Source organism: Sander lucioperca, chromosome 11, assembly GCF_008315115.2.
Source record: "Sander lucioperca isolate FBNREF2018 chromosome 11, SLUC_FBN_1.2, whole genome shotgun sequence".
In the NCBI taxonomy this organism is placed as follows: Eukaryota; Metazoa; Chordata; class Actinopteri; order Perciformes; family Percidae; genus Sander; species Sander lucioperca.
The window spans coordinates 3315745-3337498 of record NC_050183.1 but is presented as its reverse complement, the minus strand read 5'-3'; the positions used below and the strand labels follow the sequence as shown (position 1 = coordinate 3337498).

At 41.0% G+C, this 21754-nt stretch overlaps 1 protein-coding gene across 2 annotated transcripts in view; it reads left to right on the top strand.

The window, feature by feature from the left end:
* The window catches only part of rnf13 (ring finger protein 13), a 54637-nt gene that overhangs the window by 30980 nt on the left and 1903 nt on the right, over window positions 1-21754 (top strand). For both annotated transcript variants that reach the window (XM_031306989.2, XM_031306990.2), the window contains exons 5-9: window positions 9028-9115; window positions 10434-10524; window positions 11285-11390; window positions 11914-12007; window positions 19230-19310. In XM_031306989.2, coding sequence (XP_031162849.1) covers window positions 9028-9115; window positions 10434-10524; window positions 11285-11390; window positions 11914-12007; window positions 19230-19310 — 460 coding nt within the window. The remainder of the gene's footprint in view (window positions 1-9027; window positions 9116-10433; window positions 10525-11284; window positions 11391-11913; window positions 12008-19229; window positions 19311-21754) is intronic.

The window sequence follows — 21754 nt, the reverse complement described above, 5'->3', positions numbered from 1 at the left end:
GAGCAGAACAGGGCTTAGCTGCATCTGATACAGTTTAGAGCCAATTTGAACCAGTGGAGGTGTACTTTTACAGACCTCCAAACAGCCTTTTTTTTCTATATGCAAATCAAGCGCTTCTCATGTGTTTTATGTGTGTTGTCATTTTTTCCCATGAAGACCCAGAAGGTGTGTTTTGGGTAGTATAAATACAATTTATTAGACTTGTTTTAAATTTGTTTAAACTTGCTCTTAATGATTAGAATGTCCTAAGAACGAATGTAAAGTCATGGAAAGTAGTTCCGAAACAAATTTCTTTATGTGCTTAAAAGACTAATTTAAAGAAATACTTGAAAGTCAACATATCATAATTGTGTTATCATTGTAATATCTGTGAATCAAATTCCAAAAAATGATAAACTTTTGCCAAAACATGGGAACAATGATCCTAACGCACAATATACTTAAAACATCAACTATAATGTGTGCTATAACTATAAAGGTGTGCTGTTCTGCTCAGACTCATTTACACAAAGCTGAGGTCAAGTCTGATCTATGCAAATGCAGGCCAGTGACTTCAACAGGCTCCAAGCAGGTCATTTATACTGCCTGAGCTCCACGGGGCAGGAGTGTGGAAGAAAAATGGATTGGAAAAAAGATGGAGGAGGAAAGAGGACCGTGGCTTAAAGGGATAAAACGAGAGGAAGAGAAAACGATAGGGAGTTGTTGACGAAAATATGTCGGGTAGGGGTGGGAAAAATAATCGATTCTTAGATGCATCGCGATTCTCTCTAGAACGATTCGATGCTGGATTCTGATAAATTAATCTTTTTTTTTTTTTTTTTTTTTTTTTTTTTTTATGTGTTGATTTTTATTTAAAAGTTACTGTCTCCAGACAGTACAAATCAGAAAACAGAGTGACTGAAAGAGGATGGGATAATGGACAACAACTTAGAGTTTAGGCAAGAGTGCAGAAAAAAAACACACAAAAATGGCCAAAAGGAAAAAATAAATACATTTTGTATATATACACATGATCTAATAAGACATACATAAAATAATTAGGCAAAACACATATAGACTGTTCATCTACTTTCTCACATTACATCTGACCACCTCATGTTTCGTGTTCTAAGAAGCCAATTATCCACCTTTAAACATGACTGAGCCTCTGACATGGAAGATTAGTGTGAGAGAAGGTGACTTTCACAAGCATGTTTAATATGGAATGACTACAAAATAAAAACCTCAGTAGACAAAACATTTCATTAAAACTTGTGTGTGACAAATACTGTATATGTCAAAATCTAAGCTTTGTCTAGCTGCTTTGTCTAGGAAGTGATTAGCAAACTCTGAGTAGCAAACTCAGATTTATATGTATATTTTTAAAAATCACGCATGGAAATGTACATAAAAAAATTGTTACATCGATAATCGGTTTAGAATCGAATCGTTGGCCTCTGAATCGGAATCGAATCGTGAGGTGCAAAGAGATTCCCACCCCTAATGTCAGGTGGTGTAAGAGGAGGAGAAGCAGAGAAGACGAGTCGATGTGTTTTAGCTGCAGCACTGCATGAGGAGACTGTGCAGTGTTGGCAGCAGATACACACACAGGAGTGAAGATGCAGTACACACACACACACACACACACTGGTGATGCAGCAATAATTAGTGATGCTATCAGCAGACTCTGTCCACACCACCAGTCTCATAGACATAAGTATAGGAGTAGAAAGGCAGATATAACCTGCAGGCATATTTAACATCAATGGTGGCCATTTTTTTATCATCTCTTTAGGTAGACAATGTCAAATTGTTATTTAAGTCTTCTACGTGTAACATGTTTGTATAAGAAGCTTTTAACATAATATATTCATGGCAAACCACTTTTTAGAGCGTGTCTCTCTTTTTGGGATCCAAACGGTTAAAAACAGCACCAGTGAGTCAGGCAGCTCCAGGTGGCACCGTTTACACACCTCCAGTCAACTGTGACCAATAGGAGTCAGGGCACACACACACACACACACACACACACACACACACACACACACACACACACACACACACACACATCAATAGTTCAGTGGTTCAGTGACCTGTAGTGGAAAACTACTTTGAAATGCTCTTTTTTTTTTTTTTGTTGTTTTTTTCTCAGCAACACCTTCCTTCACATTCATTCAGTCCAACGCATACACAGGAAGCTACTCGATAGAAATACACAGTGCAGCGTTGTTGGCCTTTATACAGCTGCAACCTCTTTACTGAAGGGCAGCAAACTCTTCAAGGCCTCAATGCACTTAATGCAGAATCAGAGTTCAGCAGGTTTGTCTCAGAAGCAGTCTGTCACTGTCTAAACTGGCTGCATTTTGTGTTCACCATCCCCACTATGTGACTTTGCCTATAATGTAATGCTTAGTTGAGTTGGGAAAAGTGTGTAAAAATAATTTTCCACATCAAAGTTTCCTGCAGCATTTTTTTGTGGAGGTGCCCTGCCTCACCTGAAATAATGAGCGCCTCTGCTAATGTCAATTACATTTTAATGAAATATAATGTTGGTGGTGGTTACCAACTTCGCTAACCAGTTATCTTGGGATACCCTTCAGACTTTTGCCTCTGTTTCCATTCTTGTCATAACATTTCACAGTCAGCACTTTTCCTCAAACTTACGTAACTTCACATGTTGGAACCAAGAAGTAAAGATTAAAACATCAGAAGTTGATGTTACAGTAGTCTATATCCTTGACGTTACACTTCCAGGATTGCTCTACAGGAAATTCCGCCGGATGCATATATATATTTTCCGTTTCCTTCTGCTTTCTTTGTGTTGGAATTTTAAATTTGGTAGATTAATGAGGACTATTTTTGACTGCTCCTCAGATCTCTGCATGGTGAATTGAGACAGCTATCTGTCCAATCTGAGTTTTCTCTCGTCTGGCGACTTAGTCCGCAAAAAACCAAGTGAAGATAATTACCTCTTCTGAAGAGTCCATGTTATTTTAATCCTCCGTGTCCTCCTTGGTTACTAGCAACTGCGTGGAGGAGGGGGGGCGCGATGATGGAAGGCTTGTATCATGTGGACACGCTGACAGTTTTGTTGTCATTACTTAGAAATCCTCATAGGGGAGACAGAAACTACGCACTACAGCTTGAAAGTATCTTCACAAAAACACCATGACATGACATTTTATGACACAGTATTGATTTCTTTATCATTATCCAGAAACATTATATCACAATTAGTATTATTTTGATGCAATTTTCTTCCTTTGCTTGGGGCTTTTACTGTATGTCACACTGTTTTTAACACCCTGACAAAAAGCTTCTGGAACAAGTTCACTCGCAGGGTTCCAAAAACAACAGCCAATTCAGTAGAGTCCAATCTGCCTTTTTATAAATCCATAATTGGTCAACCTCAAACCTACAGTGTCTGTGCTGTAGGCCAAGTCAAAACTTGGTCAGCGTACCACAGGATGCTACTATGAGAAACGAGCATCACATGGTCATTATGCTTCCACTTTGTTTTGTATCCAAGGCCTGATGGTACAAAAGGGAGAAATAATGTGGACTTTGGAAGGCAGAAAAAGAGAGAACAGAGCTAGAAGTTTCTGGAGCCAAGTTATGCCGTCACATAACAACAAAAGACGTCAGATGCCCTTGAGAAAAGCACTAAGCCACTAGTTGATCCACTGTTGTTCCACTATAGCTGTACAGGGCAGCTGCCATGTGTATAAATGTGAACAAAAAAGTACTGAGAAGCATAATGTTGCTCTGTCAACTTTCTTTGGTAAATAAAGAGGTTTAGAGGTTCAACCAAGATGTGAAAATACACTTTAATTTTGAAGTTTTTTTTCATTTTTTTTTTCTCATAACACCATCATAATGGGTGTGTACAGAGGGATATGATGCTGACGGAGAACAGCAGGCTTTTTTGTGTGGTCCCACAGGGATAACAACAGTTAAGTGGTTTAATGAAGGCTGTTAAATTGACATGGAGGATGGCGCTAAAGCTCAGCATGATGGTCTGCAGATGGTAAAAGAGCAGCCCATAGTAATGCGTTCATGTTGTAAGCTTGTGTCTGTTATAGCCACATGCTTGTCTTCGATTGATTATTTTATTTTCTAGAGGTTTCACATCTCATATTCCCTTTCTCCCTTTACTTTTTTCTGTCTCCGTCTCTCTTTTTTTCTGCCTCTCTCTCCTCAGTCTCAGGAATGCATTGAATGTCCTTATCTTTGCCCATGCAAACACAAGGGTGAGCCAGTAGTAGAGGTTGAATTCCTCTGCAGATCCCAGGCAGACAGACCACACCACACACTGGTATCTTGATAGCCTACAGCCAAAATGGCTCTTTACGCTTACTGTAAAATCCCCATTAAAGACACAAAACTAAACTGTAGGCCAGTCTGTTGAGAGTTAACAGCAGTAGGGTAGGAGACCTTTATGAAAAGCATGACCTCCAAATTATGATTGGTTGAAGGAGAAATTTACTAGTTCACTAGTGACCCGTATTAGCCACAGCTGGCCAAAATTTGGCTTGAGGCAGCTGTTACAGTAGTTTCCTACTCCCATGACTTGAGTTCCAACAACCTGGCTGACCATCATGTTGAGGCAGAATATGAAGCAAACTACACTACATGCACATACCATGTATACTACATGGAGAGGTTTAACATATCAAATATTGATTTTCAAAGTTGTTGACTAAGTACGCATTCAGACCAACTTGAGACCTGCGTGAAAAAAACGCAGCCTTCTCATTTATGTAAATGGAGCCAATCCGGGGGCGTTTTGGGGCTGCCAACGCAGGGGGCTCCGGGAAAAGTTAAACCAATCTCAACTTTTGCTACTACGTGACAGCATTTGCCTAGGCACTGCATTGGCCAGTCGCACACATTCCCGCCAAGTTACTTTGTAACGTGAATGCCATATTTTTACTGTTTACTTTGCGATCGTTGTGACGAAAGATAAAATAGTTGCTGTCAATTATAACTTCCAAGAGTTGTAAAATCTTGTGTGTGAGAATTACAAACCATGTGTGAGAATTACAAACTGGTTTTTGGTCTAAGACTTTAAACGCATTCATCTGTTACTCTCATTGGACTTCATGGATCGTATTTCATGTCACACGACAAAGGCCTCGTAGGCCGATACGCCGCCATTTATTAACTATACTTACTTAACCACAACGTGTTAAGTGTCAGGATCTGTTTGATTTAGCTCAAGTGACAATGATTGCTTGATTAAGTGTAACATTGTATGTTTGCTTTGTGGAATGCACATTAGCGATGTCTTACAATCACAGATCTTCCTACACCTAGCTCACTTTTCTTCCTTTAAACACACACACACACACACACACACACACACACACACACACACACAGAAACACAGAAACACACAAACATCCAGATCCAGTATTTTGTGTGTATGTCACTTATCCAGACAGCCTGCTTCAAGACGCACACAGTAGCCATTGATACCTCCACACAATACACCCTCACAAGAAAACACATGGGATCACAATGCTGCGGCTGCTTCACGTATGCCTGTGCATAAAATCACAATGACAAGGAACAGACAAAAGACAGTGCTGTTCTGTACTAGCATCCATGCAGGCCACAATATATACACACACACACACACACACACACACACACACACTGTTCACCCCTCACAGGTCTAACTGGATTTTCATGCACCACAACAGAGTACAATGCTGGTATAGAGAGGCGCGGCTAACATACTACACTCACATAACCACTGGTTGCACAGGTTAGTGTGAGCGTCCCCCTTCTATTATTTAACAGAGCAGATGACTTTCATATCTTTCAAGCTCATCTGATTCTCTTTACTGCCTCACATCATGGGCTCACTGTCTGGTTTTGGGTCAGGTGTTAATTTACCACAGGAGGGCCGCACATGCTCTGAGTGTTAATTAACATCAGCATTTCCTCTGTGGCTTCATGTACAAGTGGTTTAAAGGAAGAAAATCATAGATTCCTTTACTTTTGTTAAATATTATTAATCTGTGATGTTCAGTGTTTACACAATATCCACAATATCTCAGGCTGCCTAACCAGTTTCTATTTCACCAATAGTTTTCAACATTTTACAGAAATGGCGCCAAATGACAGCTCTAAAAAGAAGCCATTGCTTTTTGATTCTGAGGAAACCAAATGTGATGCTTACTGTCGATGTTTTGACTGCATTTCATGTTCTCTTAGCCTGGTCTTAGACATCTGAAACACTGTCCGCATCCTTTTGAGCGATTCAAAAAAAAGTCTTGTGTTGTGCTAGCTGACAGACGTTTCCCTGGTTGGAGAAACAACCAAGAGGCGGTCAGAGCTTTCTAGGTGGGTTTAAGAATGGGATGGGGATGTAGCGAAGAGCCAGAAAAATAGGGGCAGAAAAATGGCGTCAATCTACTAAAGTAATAGTCTCTCTTTAAGAGAATTTGGCTAACATGAACACAATGTGATACTAATATATATATATATATATATATATATATATATATATATATATATATATATATATATATATATATATATATATTATATTTTTTTATTTTTTTTACTTACATTTTCAGTGTGACACTAATATAATGAGGTAAAAGAAAATAGCATTTCTGTCTGACAGGCTAATATTCTCTAGCTCTGGCCCTAAAATACACCATAAATATGAGATACAATGTTAAAATTTGGGGCTGATTTTTAATTTTTTTTTATTTGGCCATGTTGTGTGAACTCAACATATTAAATCCAATAATTATATACAATATGGTTTAGTTTTAGTTTTGCAGTAGGCAGCAATACAGTTAGAATATGCTTTTTTTTCCTAGCGTTGACAGAAGTTTTAGTATTATTATTAGTAATGAGTAGAGTAACGTGATCTGATGCAAATTGTTTTCCCTCTCAATTTCAGAGGAACCATTTACTATCCAAAGTCTGTCTCTGTGTGTGTAAGAACACATAGGGCCCTATTTTAACGATCTAAGCGCACGGCGTGAAGTGCAGGTGCGTTTAGGGCATGTCCAAATCCACTTTTGCTAGTTTGACGGCGGAAAAAAGGGTCCGTGCGCCGGGTGCATGGTTCAAAAGGGTTGTACTTCGTGGATTAATTAATCATAAGTGTGTTTTGGGCGTAACATACAATAAACCAATCAGAGTGTCATCTCCCATTCTCTTTAAATGCCAGGTTCGTTTGTACCTTGGCGCGTTGCTATTATGATGGCGGATTTGCTGAGCAGGAAGGAGAGAAGAAACTGATCTGCTCGTGCGCGAAGTGAAAGCTCGCGAGCAGATCATATAATAATACAATTTCATTTTTAATCTTTTGCATGTTTGTGTGCTGCTGCTCGTCCCTGTGCCTAGGCTCGCGCTGTTCACGAGTCTAGGCGCATTTTACAGCAATACGCCAAGAATTCACCTGAACACACCTCCCTGTAAGACAAGCACGCCCATGGGCGCAGGTGCATTTGCTATTTAAACGACATGGGCGCTGGTCTTAAAGTAGCAGACATGTCGGGCTTTGCGCCGGATGTAAGATAGGGCCCAAATGATTCATACCAGCATTATATTGTCACATCCTATTTCCTCCACCACATCTGTTGTAAGAAATCAGCGACAACAATGGCTATACAGGATACTGTAGCCTCTATGCTGTCAGAGCCACAAAAACAGCCTCGCAGATGGAAGACCCTCATTACATCAGTTTCCCGTGCATCCACGATGCAGCACACTATCTCTCTGCTCCTTTTATAGTGTCTTCAGCATAACGTTTTTCTAAGAGCAGAACCTGCTGTGGATTAAAAGGTTTAGGTGAAAATGGTCTATAGTAACTGCAGCTGGCTGACTTAGTCCTTGAAAGTTTTTTGACACTTGTCTTCCAATTCTTCTGATATTGGATTTGTGCTTATTTCCCCTATAAATACCTAAAATCAAATGATCATACTCATTAAAACAACCACACATACACTGAATAAGATACATTTAGAACCCCAGAATATGTTCAGTTTGTTTATTTCTGGTTCAGCTTGTTTCTTGTTACATATATGTAATCACAATTACATTTACAATGCAACTTTCATGCTAAATTGATTTGCTAGCTTTTATGTTATGTAACATTCAATCTATGTCACACACACACACCACAGTGAGCAGGTTACAATGGAAGCTGTAGCATCTGTTTTTATGCAGCGGTGAAAGGCTTAACTTTTTTCTGAAGAGGTTAGGGGGGGGGGAACATCTATGATTAATGAGAGTGTAGACATGGTGGCATGTTTATGCAACAGTTTAAACACATTTAACACAATGCACACGTAGACATGCACACAAAAACACAAAAATTAAAGAGTGAGTATTAGCCGGTATTTGGCTACAAACTAAAAAGAAGAAAGTATGTGCAAAACAACATGGCTCATTTTTAATTGAGCCAAGCCAATGTGCAGACTTTCAGCATTTGTCATACCTTACTATAATACGTGAAATGCAAACATCTTGTCTCTTGCAATCACTTTCTAGGGAAACAGACTATAAACATGTTGAATGTTACCATTCCTTTATCTGTGGTCTCTGCTGTCCTTTCAGACTGCTACTGCAGAAAACTAGTATTTATTGTCCTTCTGGGATTTCAGTTTGCAAGGGCAGATCATAAATTAGTTCAATCAGCAGTAGAGAGCATCCTTAAACTGGAAGTGGTACTGTTATTTGTAAGGCTAATGTTCGTGAATAGGTTGTTTCTTTCAGATTTTTCAAGGATGACTTTACTTGTGTATTTGAACCATCACTAAAAGCCTCCAAGCAGAATCACAGAGAGAGCTCTCCCTCCTCACCACAACTGGTTTCTATGTCATGTTTAATGTGGTTTGATGCCGCTGTGTCAGATAGTGGAAATCCGATTTGGTCACATTATCTGACACACAACCCCTGTTATCACATGTACCACCTTCACTTAAGGCTGTTTTTCGATTACTACTAATAATCACCAGGTGTTTGCACCAAAGGGAATCCATTTGATAATCGTAGCGTAAATGTTTTATCTCCTCACAGGTCCTCAATGCCCAGAAAGCCGGGTACAAGGCAGCCATTGTTCACAACGTGGACTCCGATGACTTAATCAGCATGGGATCCAATGATCGTAAGTCACCACCTCCTCCTTTTTCTTCTGTCGCACATAAGCATTAAGCATCTTGCACAGCTGCCTGGTTATGCCTGGTCTCTGTTGACAGAGAATGTGCTTTTGTTTTTCTCTGAAACCCCGAGTCTGAGGGACAGTGGTGCAGTTTCATAGTAAAATGTCTATTTCAACTCTCAAGATGTACTTGAGGAAGGATGTGGTGCCCTGCAGCGCTGTAGGCTTCATAGGCAGGGAATGCTATGAATCCATGTTGTTCTCCATCTAGCCCACAGTTGTGATACGATGGTGTCTGGGGTTTTCTTTCAGTTAGGTCTCACCTACTATTCAAACTTGAGGGGGTGCAGCACAGTCATAAACGATCCAGAAGGCTTCTTGTCCTGGTTAGTGTTTTTTATGAGGAGTAGATCTCGCACGCTGGTGTGTTATACACTGGGTAATACCAGTTGTCGAGGGATTTCTCCCGCTCACTAAAGGTGTCAGTAGGCTTTAACCGAAGTCGATGGTCAAACAGTGTCTGAGCTTAAAAGTCTGTTTATACTTCTACAAAGTTGGATATGAGCGGCATCATTAGTTAGGTTGGAAGCTCATGGGCTTTACAGACAAACAAAACTAAAGCTCTTTGAGATTGACAAAATGTTTGTGATCAGTAGACTTAAGAGTGAAAATTAACTTTTGGAAATGGAAAACTAAGTCAACTCACAGTCCAGTTACTAACTTCCTAGAGCGTTCAACCCAGGGCTACAACTAAGGATTATTTTATTATCAATTACATTATTTGGTCAGAAAATGGCCATCACCATTTCCCAAAGCCCAATTTCACATTTTTAAATAGCTTGTTTTGACTGACCAATAGTCAATAACTCAAAGATATTATATTATTATTATTTTTAATGACATAAGAGACTAAGAAAACCTGCAAATACTCGCATGGAACCAGTGAGGTTTTTACGGTATTTTTTGCAAAACAAATTAAGGATTAAGCAATTGTTGCCAATTAATTGTATTGGATCAACCAAATGATTAATTGACTAATTGTTTCAGCTATAGATTAAAAAAACATCTCATGGCCTTCATCTGCAGATTGATTTGTTAAACAACTTTAAGCAAACTCCAACGAAAGGAAGTAAGTGGACCTTGTAAGTAAGTGGTAGGTTTTTTGTCAAATCGTGACAATTTAAGAACGTTCTTTTAGTTTCTTAGTGTGCTACAAACAAGTCTTTCTAACAGGACTTTGATTTTTAAAGTCGGCTTGAAACGGATTCAGGCATTAATTCAGTGACGTGATGTATTTAGAGTTGTTTTTGTTTCCCTTTTTTAGTGGATGTTATGAAGCAGATAGATATTCCCTCTATGTTTGTGAGCGAGGTGACTGCCACCTCTCTGAAAGAAGACTTCACGTATGACAAGGGGTAAGTCTAAACTCAAATCAAATTTTTCTGCCCATCAATAATAAATAGAAGCAGGTTTTATCTCCTCAGGCTTTCAGTGTGACATTGTGAAGAGATGGCTGCTTTTTCATTTCATCTAAAACTGTACAGCTGCTCCCATACGAGTTTGATCTAATAATGTAGTAGAGTAATGCCCTGTAATATATAAAGGCAGAGGATGTGTCTTGTGATGGTTTGTCACTGCTGCTGAGGTGGTAATGAAATGTCTGTCAGAGAAGCCCATAGAGTCACAGCATTAAAGTTCTCCGTGTGTGTGTGTGTGTGTGTGTGTGTGTGTGTGTGTGTGTATGTATGTATGTATGTGTGTGTGTGTGTGTGTGTGTGTGTGTGTGTGTGTGTGTGTGTGTGTGTGTGTGTGCTTGTCAGATACCATCCAAATACATGTGTTATTCCCAAGTCTTTTGCAGTGGAATGAACACCAAACATGGTATTGGCAGAGTTTTGTCAGTGTGGACCAAGTTGGCTGTTACAGATTTGACTGGTGCAGAGATATTTCTGCTGTAGAGGGAATTCTGTGAAAAGAAGCAGACCGCATTAACTAATACTGTGAAACAGCATCATGTTGATAGAGGACCTTATATATGTCACGCTGCAGTTTTTGAACAACAATGAAATAAATCTCTACGTTGCAGTCAAAATGATGAGCCGTAATGAAATGCTGCCTCTGTGTCTGTTTGTATTACATGCCAACACCTGACAATGGCTCTGCTTGTTTTTCTAGGGGACATGTGGTCCTCATGCCAGACTTCAGCCTGCCACTGGAATATTACCTGATCCCCTTTCTCATCATTGTGGGAATCTGTCTCGTCCTCATCGTTGTTTTTATGGTAAATCTTCGTTTGAACTATAGAGCGTATTTAAAGTTGTAGTTATGTACATTTGATGATTGAACATGGCTGGTATTCTAAAGGATTTTTGCCTCCTCGTGAGGACTTGCAATCACTCCTTTCTACTTTTTGGGGCGCCCTGGTAGCTCGCCTGGTTGAGCGTGCGCCCCATGTACTAAGGTTCAGCCCTTACCGCAGAGCCCGTGTTCCAGTCCAACCCACGGCCCTTTGCTGCATGTCAGACCCCCTCTCTCTCCCCCTTTCCTATCTTCAGCTTTTCTATGAAATAAAGGCCAAAACAGCCCAAAAAAGAATAAAAAAAACCCATTTCTACTTAATTACAGAAGGAAAACATTTTGAGTCTAGATTGGCTCTCCGTCCGGTACCAGACTTGATCGCACTTTTCCTAATGTGACAGGAATCACAGTTACAGTTTTTCGAACTCAGCACCTGGACAAAGAAAGATGTATGCGTGTGTTTTGTGTACTGATTTTAAAAAGGATTCTTTTTCCGTTGTCCCTAGATCACCAAGTTTGTCCAGGATCGACACCGGGCTCGGAGGAGCCGCCTGCGCAAAGATCAGCTAAAGAAACTTCCCATCCACAAGTACAAGAAAGGTATGTAGGCATCCTCAAACATCTCGATTACCTGTGACTGTATAATTTCAATCGTTAAGTTATTTACAGTATACACTCTACGGAAAATAAACATTGTGCGTTTGACTGTAAATGTAGGGCCCGTTTGTTTAGGTAGTAATTCAGTAATAAAATGTTCACCTCGTCTTTGTCAGCTGTATCCCGGCTCTAAACTTTGACCTTAGCGTCTGTAGAGATGTTATTTCCTCCTCTACCATGCTGGTCTTTCTCACATGATTTGGCCCAGAAGAGAGATGTCATCAATACATTACGACACATCATTCCTCCCTGGAGCTCTGCACCTTGGAGCTAATCGGATTAATATGGACTTGATTTTTCCACAAAGCCCTCCGTGGCAGATTAGAGCTCCTCTCTGTTGTGACTGGACACATGACTGAAGGTTTGGAATGTAGTCTCACTCATGCCAGAGGCCTGACGGGGGATGAAAGTTAGGAGTATTCTGTTTTTTTTTTTGTTTTTTTTTTTATCTCAGACGTGTTGAGTACAGTATGTGCTGCTGGTATGTAAGGACAGTAAGATAGATAAGGTAAATACTACATCTTTGTGTGAATTTGAGCATTTGAGTGGAAACTTTTGAAGCTTTCTTAGAGTTCTGCCTCTGGCCTTCCCCTCTGTCTCGGTACAAGGGTCAGACAGGCTATAACATTGTTTTACGATGCAAATCCGCTTTGTGCTATGGTCAAGTAAGTTTTGTCTGTGTATTTAGAGGGGTTTGTGCCGGCTGTCTTTCCTCTGGCAGCTGTTTTGTGCAGACTAGAAAGCCTGTGACTACAATCAGCTGTGCAGGGGAACACCGGGGAGCTTTATAGACTACGGGTGGTGCATGATAAGTAGACCCCTTGCAAAGCTGCTAATTAAGGGGGTTATGAGTCGAGCTGCTCCTCCCCGCCTGGCAGAAACAGATGCGCGTGCAACACACCAGTTAAAAGCAGCGTGTGTTACTCAGATAGATGTTTTTGTCACGTCAGGCTCTGTGGTTTGTGCGCTGTGGTGGCCGTGCCCACTCTGACTCAGGGTTTCCACCAGGCACCGCTACAGTCGACCTTGGCCGCTACAGGGAGTTCAGATGTCCAGGAAACGGCCTCCGGGACGGTGTCTGCACTCCCGTCAGCTGAGTCAGAGCACTTGGCGATACAGGAAGGGGACACCAAATCTCTACCTAATCACCTTTTAAGCCCTGCACTCTGGAGCAAGGCTAGCTTAGTAAAGGTTTGAGCATGGGAGGGCTGTAACAGTAGGGACACTGCCTCTGTTGTCCAATGCGGTTTATTGTTCCAACAGTGTCAGTGTAAGACCTCTAATAACAGGAAGAGCGTATTATTTTTTTTATCAGTGAAGTGTCATAGAAATGAGCTCAACAACTGGATAATGGCTGATGTACTAGTTGCCAAAAAGGTTTTACTAACAATAACCATGGTTTCAATTACTTGTTTTTGATAGCTTTGTGTGTTTATACCAGAAGGTCATCTACAGTCACTTAAAGGGTAAGTGCTTGTTAGTTTTACACATCAAAGTCTGTTTACAGGTCTCAGGAAGTAGTACTGCATATGTGGAGATAAAGTTGCATAAAGCCTTATAAGGGAGTCTGATCAAATTAATTGGGTCTGAAGACTACAAGTTTAAAAAAATGACAAATGAAAGGAGTGAGCTCACCAGACCTCTATAGCCTGCTCCACATTTCTACGTAAAGCTAGTGACTCAAGGCTACATTAGCCCCTCTAGCATAACACACCTGAATCTGCGTCTGAACATTTGCGGTTGCGTTGCATTGTGGGTAAAGTAGGCGCCAGGTTTTGACAAGGAAGAAGAATGTGTCGAATAAACAGATGATGTCTCTTGATCTGGAGTCCGACAATATTATAGAAGCGAAATCACTCTTCAAAACAAGGACTGGCAATAATACGTGCATGCGTGCGCGCGTGCATGCGTGCATGCGTGTATGTGTGTGCAGCACAGAGTGGGAAGTATGCCTAATAGTGCCTCTGGCCTCTGCTGCAACAGATAATGCTGAGCTTGGACTCTGGGGGCTTTGAGCAGACGCAGCCATAGTGAACAGGAACACTGTGATGCTGTGTTAGTGTTGCTTTTAAAGCTGCAATCCACAACTTTGCATGTTGAAATGTCTGAAGCTGCAGTGGCCACAAGATGCTGGCTCCAAGACTCCCAACTTTGCTCTTGAAATAGAGATACAATACATTTTGTCAGTGGCATTATGGTCTCAGTAGCTTATTTCACTTTTTCTCATTTATATCTGTACAGCTTCATTAAAAAAAAAAAATAATTCAGTTTGCTTCTCTCAGCCGTATTGATTGATGCTTGCTTGTCCCTCCTCAGCTTCACCAAGGCTCTGCCATCTTTGTCTAAATTTGAGTTTTCTGGGCGCAGTAACAGCCAATGCAAATCCATAGATCACAACATGATCAGAAACCAGTAAGCGGCATAACAGAGATCACTTTTGTGCTTCTTTTTACAACCTAATATTCGAATACCCCTGTACTGCATAGGTTCGTTTCAGAGGCAGGAGAGTTTATAAATGCAACATGGTGTGATGTCACCTCAGGAAGATGTTAACCAGCTGATCTGCCACTGCCTCGGCTGCTGCTGTGCTGGCAGGCTGCCTATCTGCTCTATGAGTCTATCTGCCCACCAATCAAACCCATCAACTCTGCAAACACTTTGTCAGACATGCAGTTGTTTTTTTTTTTAACATCGTTTTCACATATTTCTTTCTGCTGTTTTTGTTGAGCGTGTATTTCATTTATAACATTAATACTTGCTGGCAGTATTTTATTATTATTACAATTAGCCACCCAACAGTTCTTGTATAGATTTGGGCCAGAGGTGGTGATGGTAGGCAATAGGCATCGGATAATGTCAGACCTGCATGGATGGAAAAGGGGGTGCACAGTCTGAAATGAAAAGTAGCTAACACAAAGGCAGTCTTTATGGATGGTGCACAATGCCTTAATGAAAACCATGGTACCCGTGTAATTCTTACACAATACCAGTCTGAGCAGCAGCATGCAAAATAAGATCTGTGTCAATGTACAGGATTATGTAATACCAGCTGCCACAGCTGTCAGCATACAGCGCCGCTCTGCCATTAACTTGACTTACGCTCTGGTTTTATTGCAGAGCCTTGCGTCATCCCCACTTAGGCTGAAAGCCTGACGTTTGACAGTGAGTTTTGGCCCTCTGGGTGGCGAGTTTCGCCAGCAACTGGCGTCTAGCAGACGTTAAAGCCAGAAACTGTGAACACACACACACACTCACACACACACACACACACACACACACAGTTAACTTAAAACAGGCTGAAGAAACTGAGGGGGATTGTTTTAGACCATTCATTAGACTCTCCCTCTGACCCCTCAACTGCAGCGTGATCCCTCCCTCTAATGATGAGTCACTCCATCCCTCCACTCCGCAGCTTTCCACTTCCAAACCATAGGCAGGGAGCCTAGCTCTCTAACACACACACACACACACACACACACACACACACACACACACACACAACACAGAGCAGCTGCAGTGTCTCAGCCGTCGGTGTGTGAGGCATGTTGATGTCAGTACAGAGGAGCTCTCTCTGTCTCTTAGTTCACTGGCCTCAGTACTAACCCTTGTCTGGTTGGCTCAACCAGTGTCGAACTGTGCAGAAGCAATTATTTTTTTTTGACTCCTTTTTCTGTCACCCTCTCCTTCATTCTCCCACTCACTCTCGCTCTGCTACGCACATTCACTGCTCATCTGAAGTTCAGTAGGACAGCGTGGTTTCTCCGAGAGCCAGGAATGCTGGCAGGCTGGCCTATTAATGAAAAAAGAGGGGAGAAGAGCTGCACTGGCTCGCGAGTCCTTTTTAAGATGTGCTACTGGCCCCAAAACGTCAATGTAAGGGATTCCCCGCATCTGAAAAGTGTACACATTGCCTAAACATGATGTTTTCTATTGGCCTCGAGAAATTCTTCGAAGCTGACTTAACTCAAAACACAAAAAAAGCACACAATATATTAAGACTTGTTTCTATCACCTCTGCTAACACTTTGGTAGAAAAGATTTTATTTAGGTGTTTTTTTTCCACATATGTCCTGATGTTGTTGAGCATGCATTTCATTTATACCTGTTTTAATATTTGGTTTATTCTCTCTCAAAAAAAACATACTTTATTATTATTATTGCATTCAGTCAACTGACAATTCTTGTACGAAAATACCTTTATTTTATTTTTTTAACATTCACTCATGAAAGTGAATCTCAGCTCACATGTGTAGGTCACAGTAATGACATTACTGAAGCTGATCCCTGGTAGGAGCTTCTAAATATGAGGAGTAGATAACGTCCACAGCCGGCTCTTTGATCAGTGGGAATGGTGTAATTTGTTCCATGAGAAGGAATGAGTGGACCAGCCTGTGAATTATGTTCTGCTGCAGAACGTTGCGCTGCACGTTTGTCACTGGACACCGGACAGAGCGCTGAGCTGGTTTGAGTCATTTTTTTTTAGGCTTCACACTCAACAGGCACACATCTTTTGAATTATGTTGAAGTTATCAAACATTCTGTTGGGCAGGTTCAGTGAAAGTACACATACAGTGCTGCTCATAAGTATTCATACCCATGCTGAAGTTGACTAAAAAGAGGAATAAAAAAATCATCTTTTGGAAATTGATCTTAATGCCTTAATTAAAAAAATGAGGAAAAAGCCGACCTTTTAAGGACACCAATTTTTTCTGTGAATGAGTAATGTATTGTAAATAAATAAATGTTCTTCCTTAAAATACAGGGGCCATAATTATACATACCCCTATGTTAAATTCCCATAGAGGAAGGCAGATTTTTATTTTTAAAGGCCAGTTATTTCATGGATTGATGGATAGATTGGCATGGTTTTAATTCAGTTAGCCTAATAGCTAACTGAGATAAGATCCATATCAATGCAAATCAAACCAGCTATTAGGCTAACTGAAATAAAACCACACCAGTCTCTAGGTATGGTGAAGGGTATGTGATGATGTGGGGCTATTTTAATTCCAAAGGCCAAGGGAACTTTATCAGGATGCATAGTATCCTGGATCCATGAAATAACTGGCCTTTAAAAATAAAAATCTGCCTTCCTCTATGTGAATTTAACATAGGGGTATGTATAATTATGGCCCCTGTATTTCAAGGAAGAACATTTATTTATTTACAATACATTATTCATTCACAGAAAAAAATTGTGTCCTTTAAAAGGTCGGATTTTCCCTCATTTTTTTAATTAAGGCATTAAGATCAATTTCCAAAAGATGATTTTTTTTATTCCTCTTTTTAGTCAACTTTAGCATGGGTATGGATACTTATGAGCAGCACTGTATATTATTGGCGTTAGCTCGCCAGGCTAATGTAACACAGGCTACACTTTTTCTCCTTTGCTCTTCCCACTGGACATTAAGTATCTTCTTGCAACACAATGATTGACACCGATGCACAGTTGGAGAGAGAGAGAAAGAGAAAAGTTTTCGAAAAAAGGAAATTTTTAAATAACTAAATCTAAACACAATGGTCTGGACCCAGGGAGCTGCAAGTACACTAAAGCAAAGCTGAACTATGAAGTTGGTCAGTGAACTGTGATGGCTGTTTACAAGACAGTGTGGAAAGATTACCTTTGGCTAACCTGGGGGTCTGATCGCTCATGTTTCTCTCCTATTTATTTTTTGATTTATTTTTGTAGTGATGTTGCTGCATTGCCAGATCTCACCTATTCATTCAGGCAGTGTTATTATTAACTTTAGAAATGGTGGCCAGAACTACAACAGTAAGACCCCAAGTTGGTAAAAAAAAAAAGAAAAATCTTTTATGGTGTTTGTAGTTCAGAAAGTCACTGATGCTTTTCTGTCTGCTTCACTCAGAATAGCTCAGTAAATGCCACAGTTCAGCATTTCCTGAGGGTGTACTGGATCCATGCCTGCACAAACGTTCCTGCTCCCTCACCCCGACTGTCCAGCACTGGCCTGGGAGAGTGAGGAAGAAAGGAAAAGATGGAGGCTTGCTTTGGATTATGTTTAAAAAAAAAAAAAAAGGATGAATGTTGGGTAAAAAAAAAAAGAAAAAAAGATGGGGATGATAGCGAGGGTGATGTTTGGGAGAGGAAGGAACAGAGCTAAAGGTGTGAAGAGGAAAAGGGAGCAAAGTTATAAACATCGCCTTGAGTTGAAGTTGCTGACGCTCACAGAGGAAAGGAAGAGGAGGAGCGGGGGGGTCGATGTGACTCCCCATCCTTATACGGTCACATGCAGCCCTGGCACAGACACAGAGAGCCCAGTCGGGGAAAACATGCTCATTTAGAGCTTACATAAACACACCGACCCACAGCCCTGCTCCCCCCCTCCCTCCAGCCCGGGCAGGGAAGAGGAAGGGAAGGAAAATGAGAAGAACGCTGAGGAATTTGAAAGGGAGTGCGTTGATAGATTCCTGAGCTTTTAGTGCACAGAAAGACTTTGCACCTCCTGCAACGTTCAAGAAATGCAGTGCTGGCGGGTTAGCAGTTATTCTCCCTGCAGGCCGAGGATGGGTGGGTGCCGGGACATATTTGGAAAAGTGACACAATTTAAAGAATTTAAGGAAATTAGACTCATGAAGCAGCTGGAGTTCCTAATTGCCTGACACGTCATGGATCCACCTGATGTCAGTGACCTTCAGGAAAACCATAAAAACAATAATTTCATCTTCTGTGCACTAATAATGGCCTCATATCCCAAACCTATGGCACTTAGCTTCTCACTTTTACCTACACAGTACAAGGTGATGTAATCCAAGATGAGCCATGCAATTACTGAAACTAATTACTGTTATTAGCCCTCATTTCATGCAAGTAATCGGGTCATACAGTGGATTATTGTACTTATATGATGGCCACAAATCAAAAATATACTGCTTTAAAATTGGAGGTTTTGGGTTGGCATATTATTTATGAATTTACTTTACTACTAAGAATTGATGACTAACAGCTTTTATCAGTTTCAGCAGTCTTCTAGCTATAAGTATGAATTCATAGCTGTGATGTATCTACCGTGTCAGAGCTGCACAGGTATCTGACAACAATGCAAGCCCATGGGCCAATAAGAAATTAGTATTATCAATGCTCAGTAAAGCACTTTTCTTCCAATGTGTTCAGTCAGAAAATGAATATCTGGTCTTTTTGACACAGGGGACAACTATGATGTGTGCGCCATCTGCCTGGACGAATATGAAGAAGGTGATAAACTCCGAGTCCTGCCATGTTCTCATGGTGAGTCTGAACACTTCTGCACTTTTAGGCTCGGCCTTTTTTTTTTTTTTTTTTTGAGATTGTTGCGGCCCAAAATGCCTGATTTCACGGGAGCTTTTGTAAAAAGTTGCAATAAAAGTTTCTTATGTCTTTTGTATGTTTGTTGCAATGAAGTTGTGGGAGACAGTGAAAGTTGCAAAAAAAAAAAGTTGCAATTTTTTTTTTTTTTATAGTTCTTTAAAAAAAAAAAGTAAACTTGTTTTGGGGAGAATAAAACTACTCTGGGCTGAGATTTCCTAGTAACCTTACCAAAAAGGCTCAGGATGCTGCAAATGTTGGTATAATATGAAAATGGCTGGTGGATTTGAGACAAAAATAATAATTTATTGAATGAATCAAATCTGAACATATGTGTCAGTGGCTTGTTGATCTTTACATTGTTAGTTAATTTCCTATTCTTGCCTGGGACACACATTCATACGGTTTGATAAAGTACTTATTGGACTTTAACTTATCATTGCACTTACAATAACGAGCGTAGCTGTCCTCAATTTAGGTCATCGTGTCATCTCATCCCGGTTTTTCCTGCAGCCACCGTGTGTGATTGTGTGTGTGCAAGCATCAGTTGCGGGGGGAACTGAGCCCCGCCCGCTGCAGAGAGCCGACGGGATTGAAACAGCAGCAGCTTTCAGCGACTTTAGAGAGAAAAAACATTGCAGCGTACATTAATGTTAAAATGTATACAGGTTGGCGGGACGGTCTGAAATGTTTTGCACGGCCTTTCGCTGTACGTTTTGTTGGTAAATGTGAGATGTTCGAGTCACACACACGTCTCGTCTTCATCACAAACAAGGAAATGATCAACCCGTGGCCGTTCTCACTCCCGCTTGGTCATTGGCTCTCAAGAGTCACATACTGACGGCACGTGGGACTGCTGGGATTGGTTGAAGTCGCGGGAAACTTCAGGTTATTGGTCAAATTTGCGGAAAAGTTGCGGTGATTGGTCAAAATTGCGAGTCACACTAAATTCGCAGTGATTGGTTGAATTTGCGTGAATTGGTGTGATCGCGACATCGTGAAATCCTGGAGGGACTGACTAATGCGCTGTTAAAATAATAACAAAATGCTGTGATTTTGACTTTAGACCTGTTTTTTGTTGGTCAATGGCGTGATCACTTCCCGCTGCCTCAAGATAGCAATATGCCAAGAATTCACCTGAAAACACCTCCCTGTAAAGCCCGAAACACACCAAGCCGATAATCGTCCCTTGGACAATCTGGTGAGGTCAGTGACTCGAGTCTGTTCGGTGTGTTCCGTGCCGTCGTCCGTCTGAGGGGCCGTCAGCCTTCATTTTGGCCGATTTGACATGTATAATCAGCGGGGCGGGCACTGCCGGCAGTCGGACTCAAATGACCCATCTGATTGGTAGAGTGCTAACCCGGAAACGGGGAGCGGAATGAGCGTGACTAGAGTCTCTCAAAATCTGACGAAAATCTTTTAAACTGACCTTTGTCGATCTGAAATGAAGACAGATTCAGCAACTGCATGGCCTATTTCTCTCTTAAAATGTTTTCAGAAACACGTTTCGGTGAACTATTTTAGTACAATATAAGATCGTATTCTGAACAAGCCGCCATGACAGTCTGTCTTTGAATTTCCAGAGAAACCAGACCCACGTGACGCGTTTGTCCAATCAGCTGCTGGTTTTCATTTTTGGACGACAATACAGATTAGCGCTGCCTGCTGTTATGGAGACGTATTACGTGTCGTTGCTTTGGTGTGTTCCGAGGCACTTTTTTGACCAACTCGGGGAGACTGACCAGTCCAACTGCCATTTCTATCGAGGGTCGGCCGTCTGGTCAGTGTGTCTGCAGCTTAAGACCAGCACGCCCATGGGCGCAAAGATGGGCGCGGGTGCATTTGCGGTTTAAACGACGTGGCCGCTGGATGGTCTTAAAATAGCAAAGACACTTGCGTCGGGCTTTGCGCCGGGTGCAAGATAGGGCCCTATATGTGCTTAAGACCTACATCTTTCAAAACTGGTCACTGATATGTATTTTTAGTTTAGGGGAAAAAATATTTTTCCATAGCAGCTGGTCACTAAGTTCACAGTAGGGTTGGGTAACGAAACGTGGTGCCAATAGGGCACCGGTGCCTACCTTTAGCTAGCAGCTGGATTAAACACGGTTAAAATGTTGACAGCTAACGTTAAACAGTGTAAAGTGCGACTGTATTTCACTGTAGAGGATTTCAACACCGGGACGTAACAGTCTGCAGCTGCTGTTGTCGGAAAAACAACACAGATGGTGTGTTCACTTGAAACAGGTAACCTCGTGGTGCATTCAAAGTTATTGTAAAATACCCTTTTCCCATCTGGTGGTTGTTTTTGTCGTTCAACAGCAATTTACTGGTGAAATAAGTTATTGTTATAAGTTATAGTTATTACATTATTATTAAATCTTCAA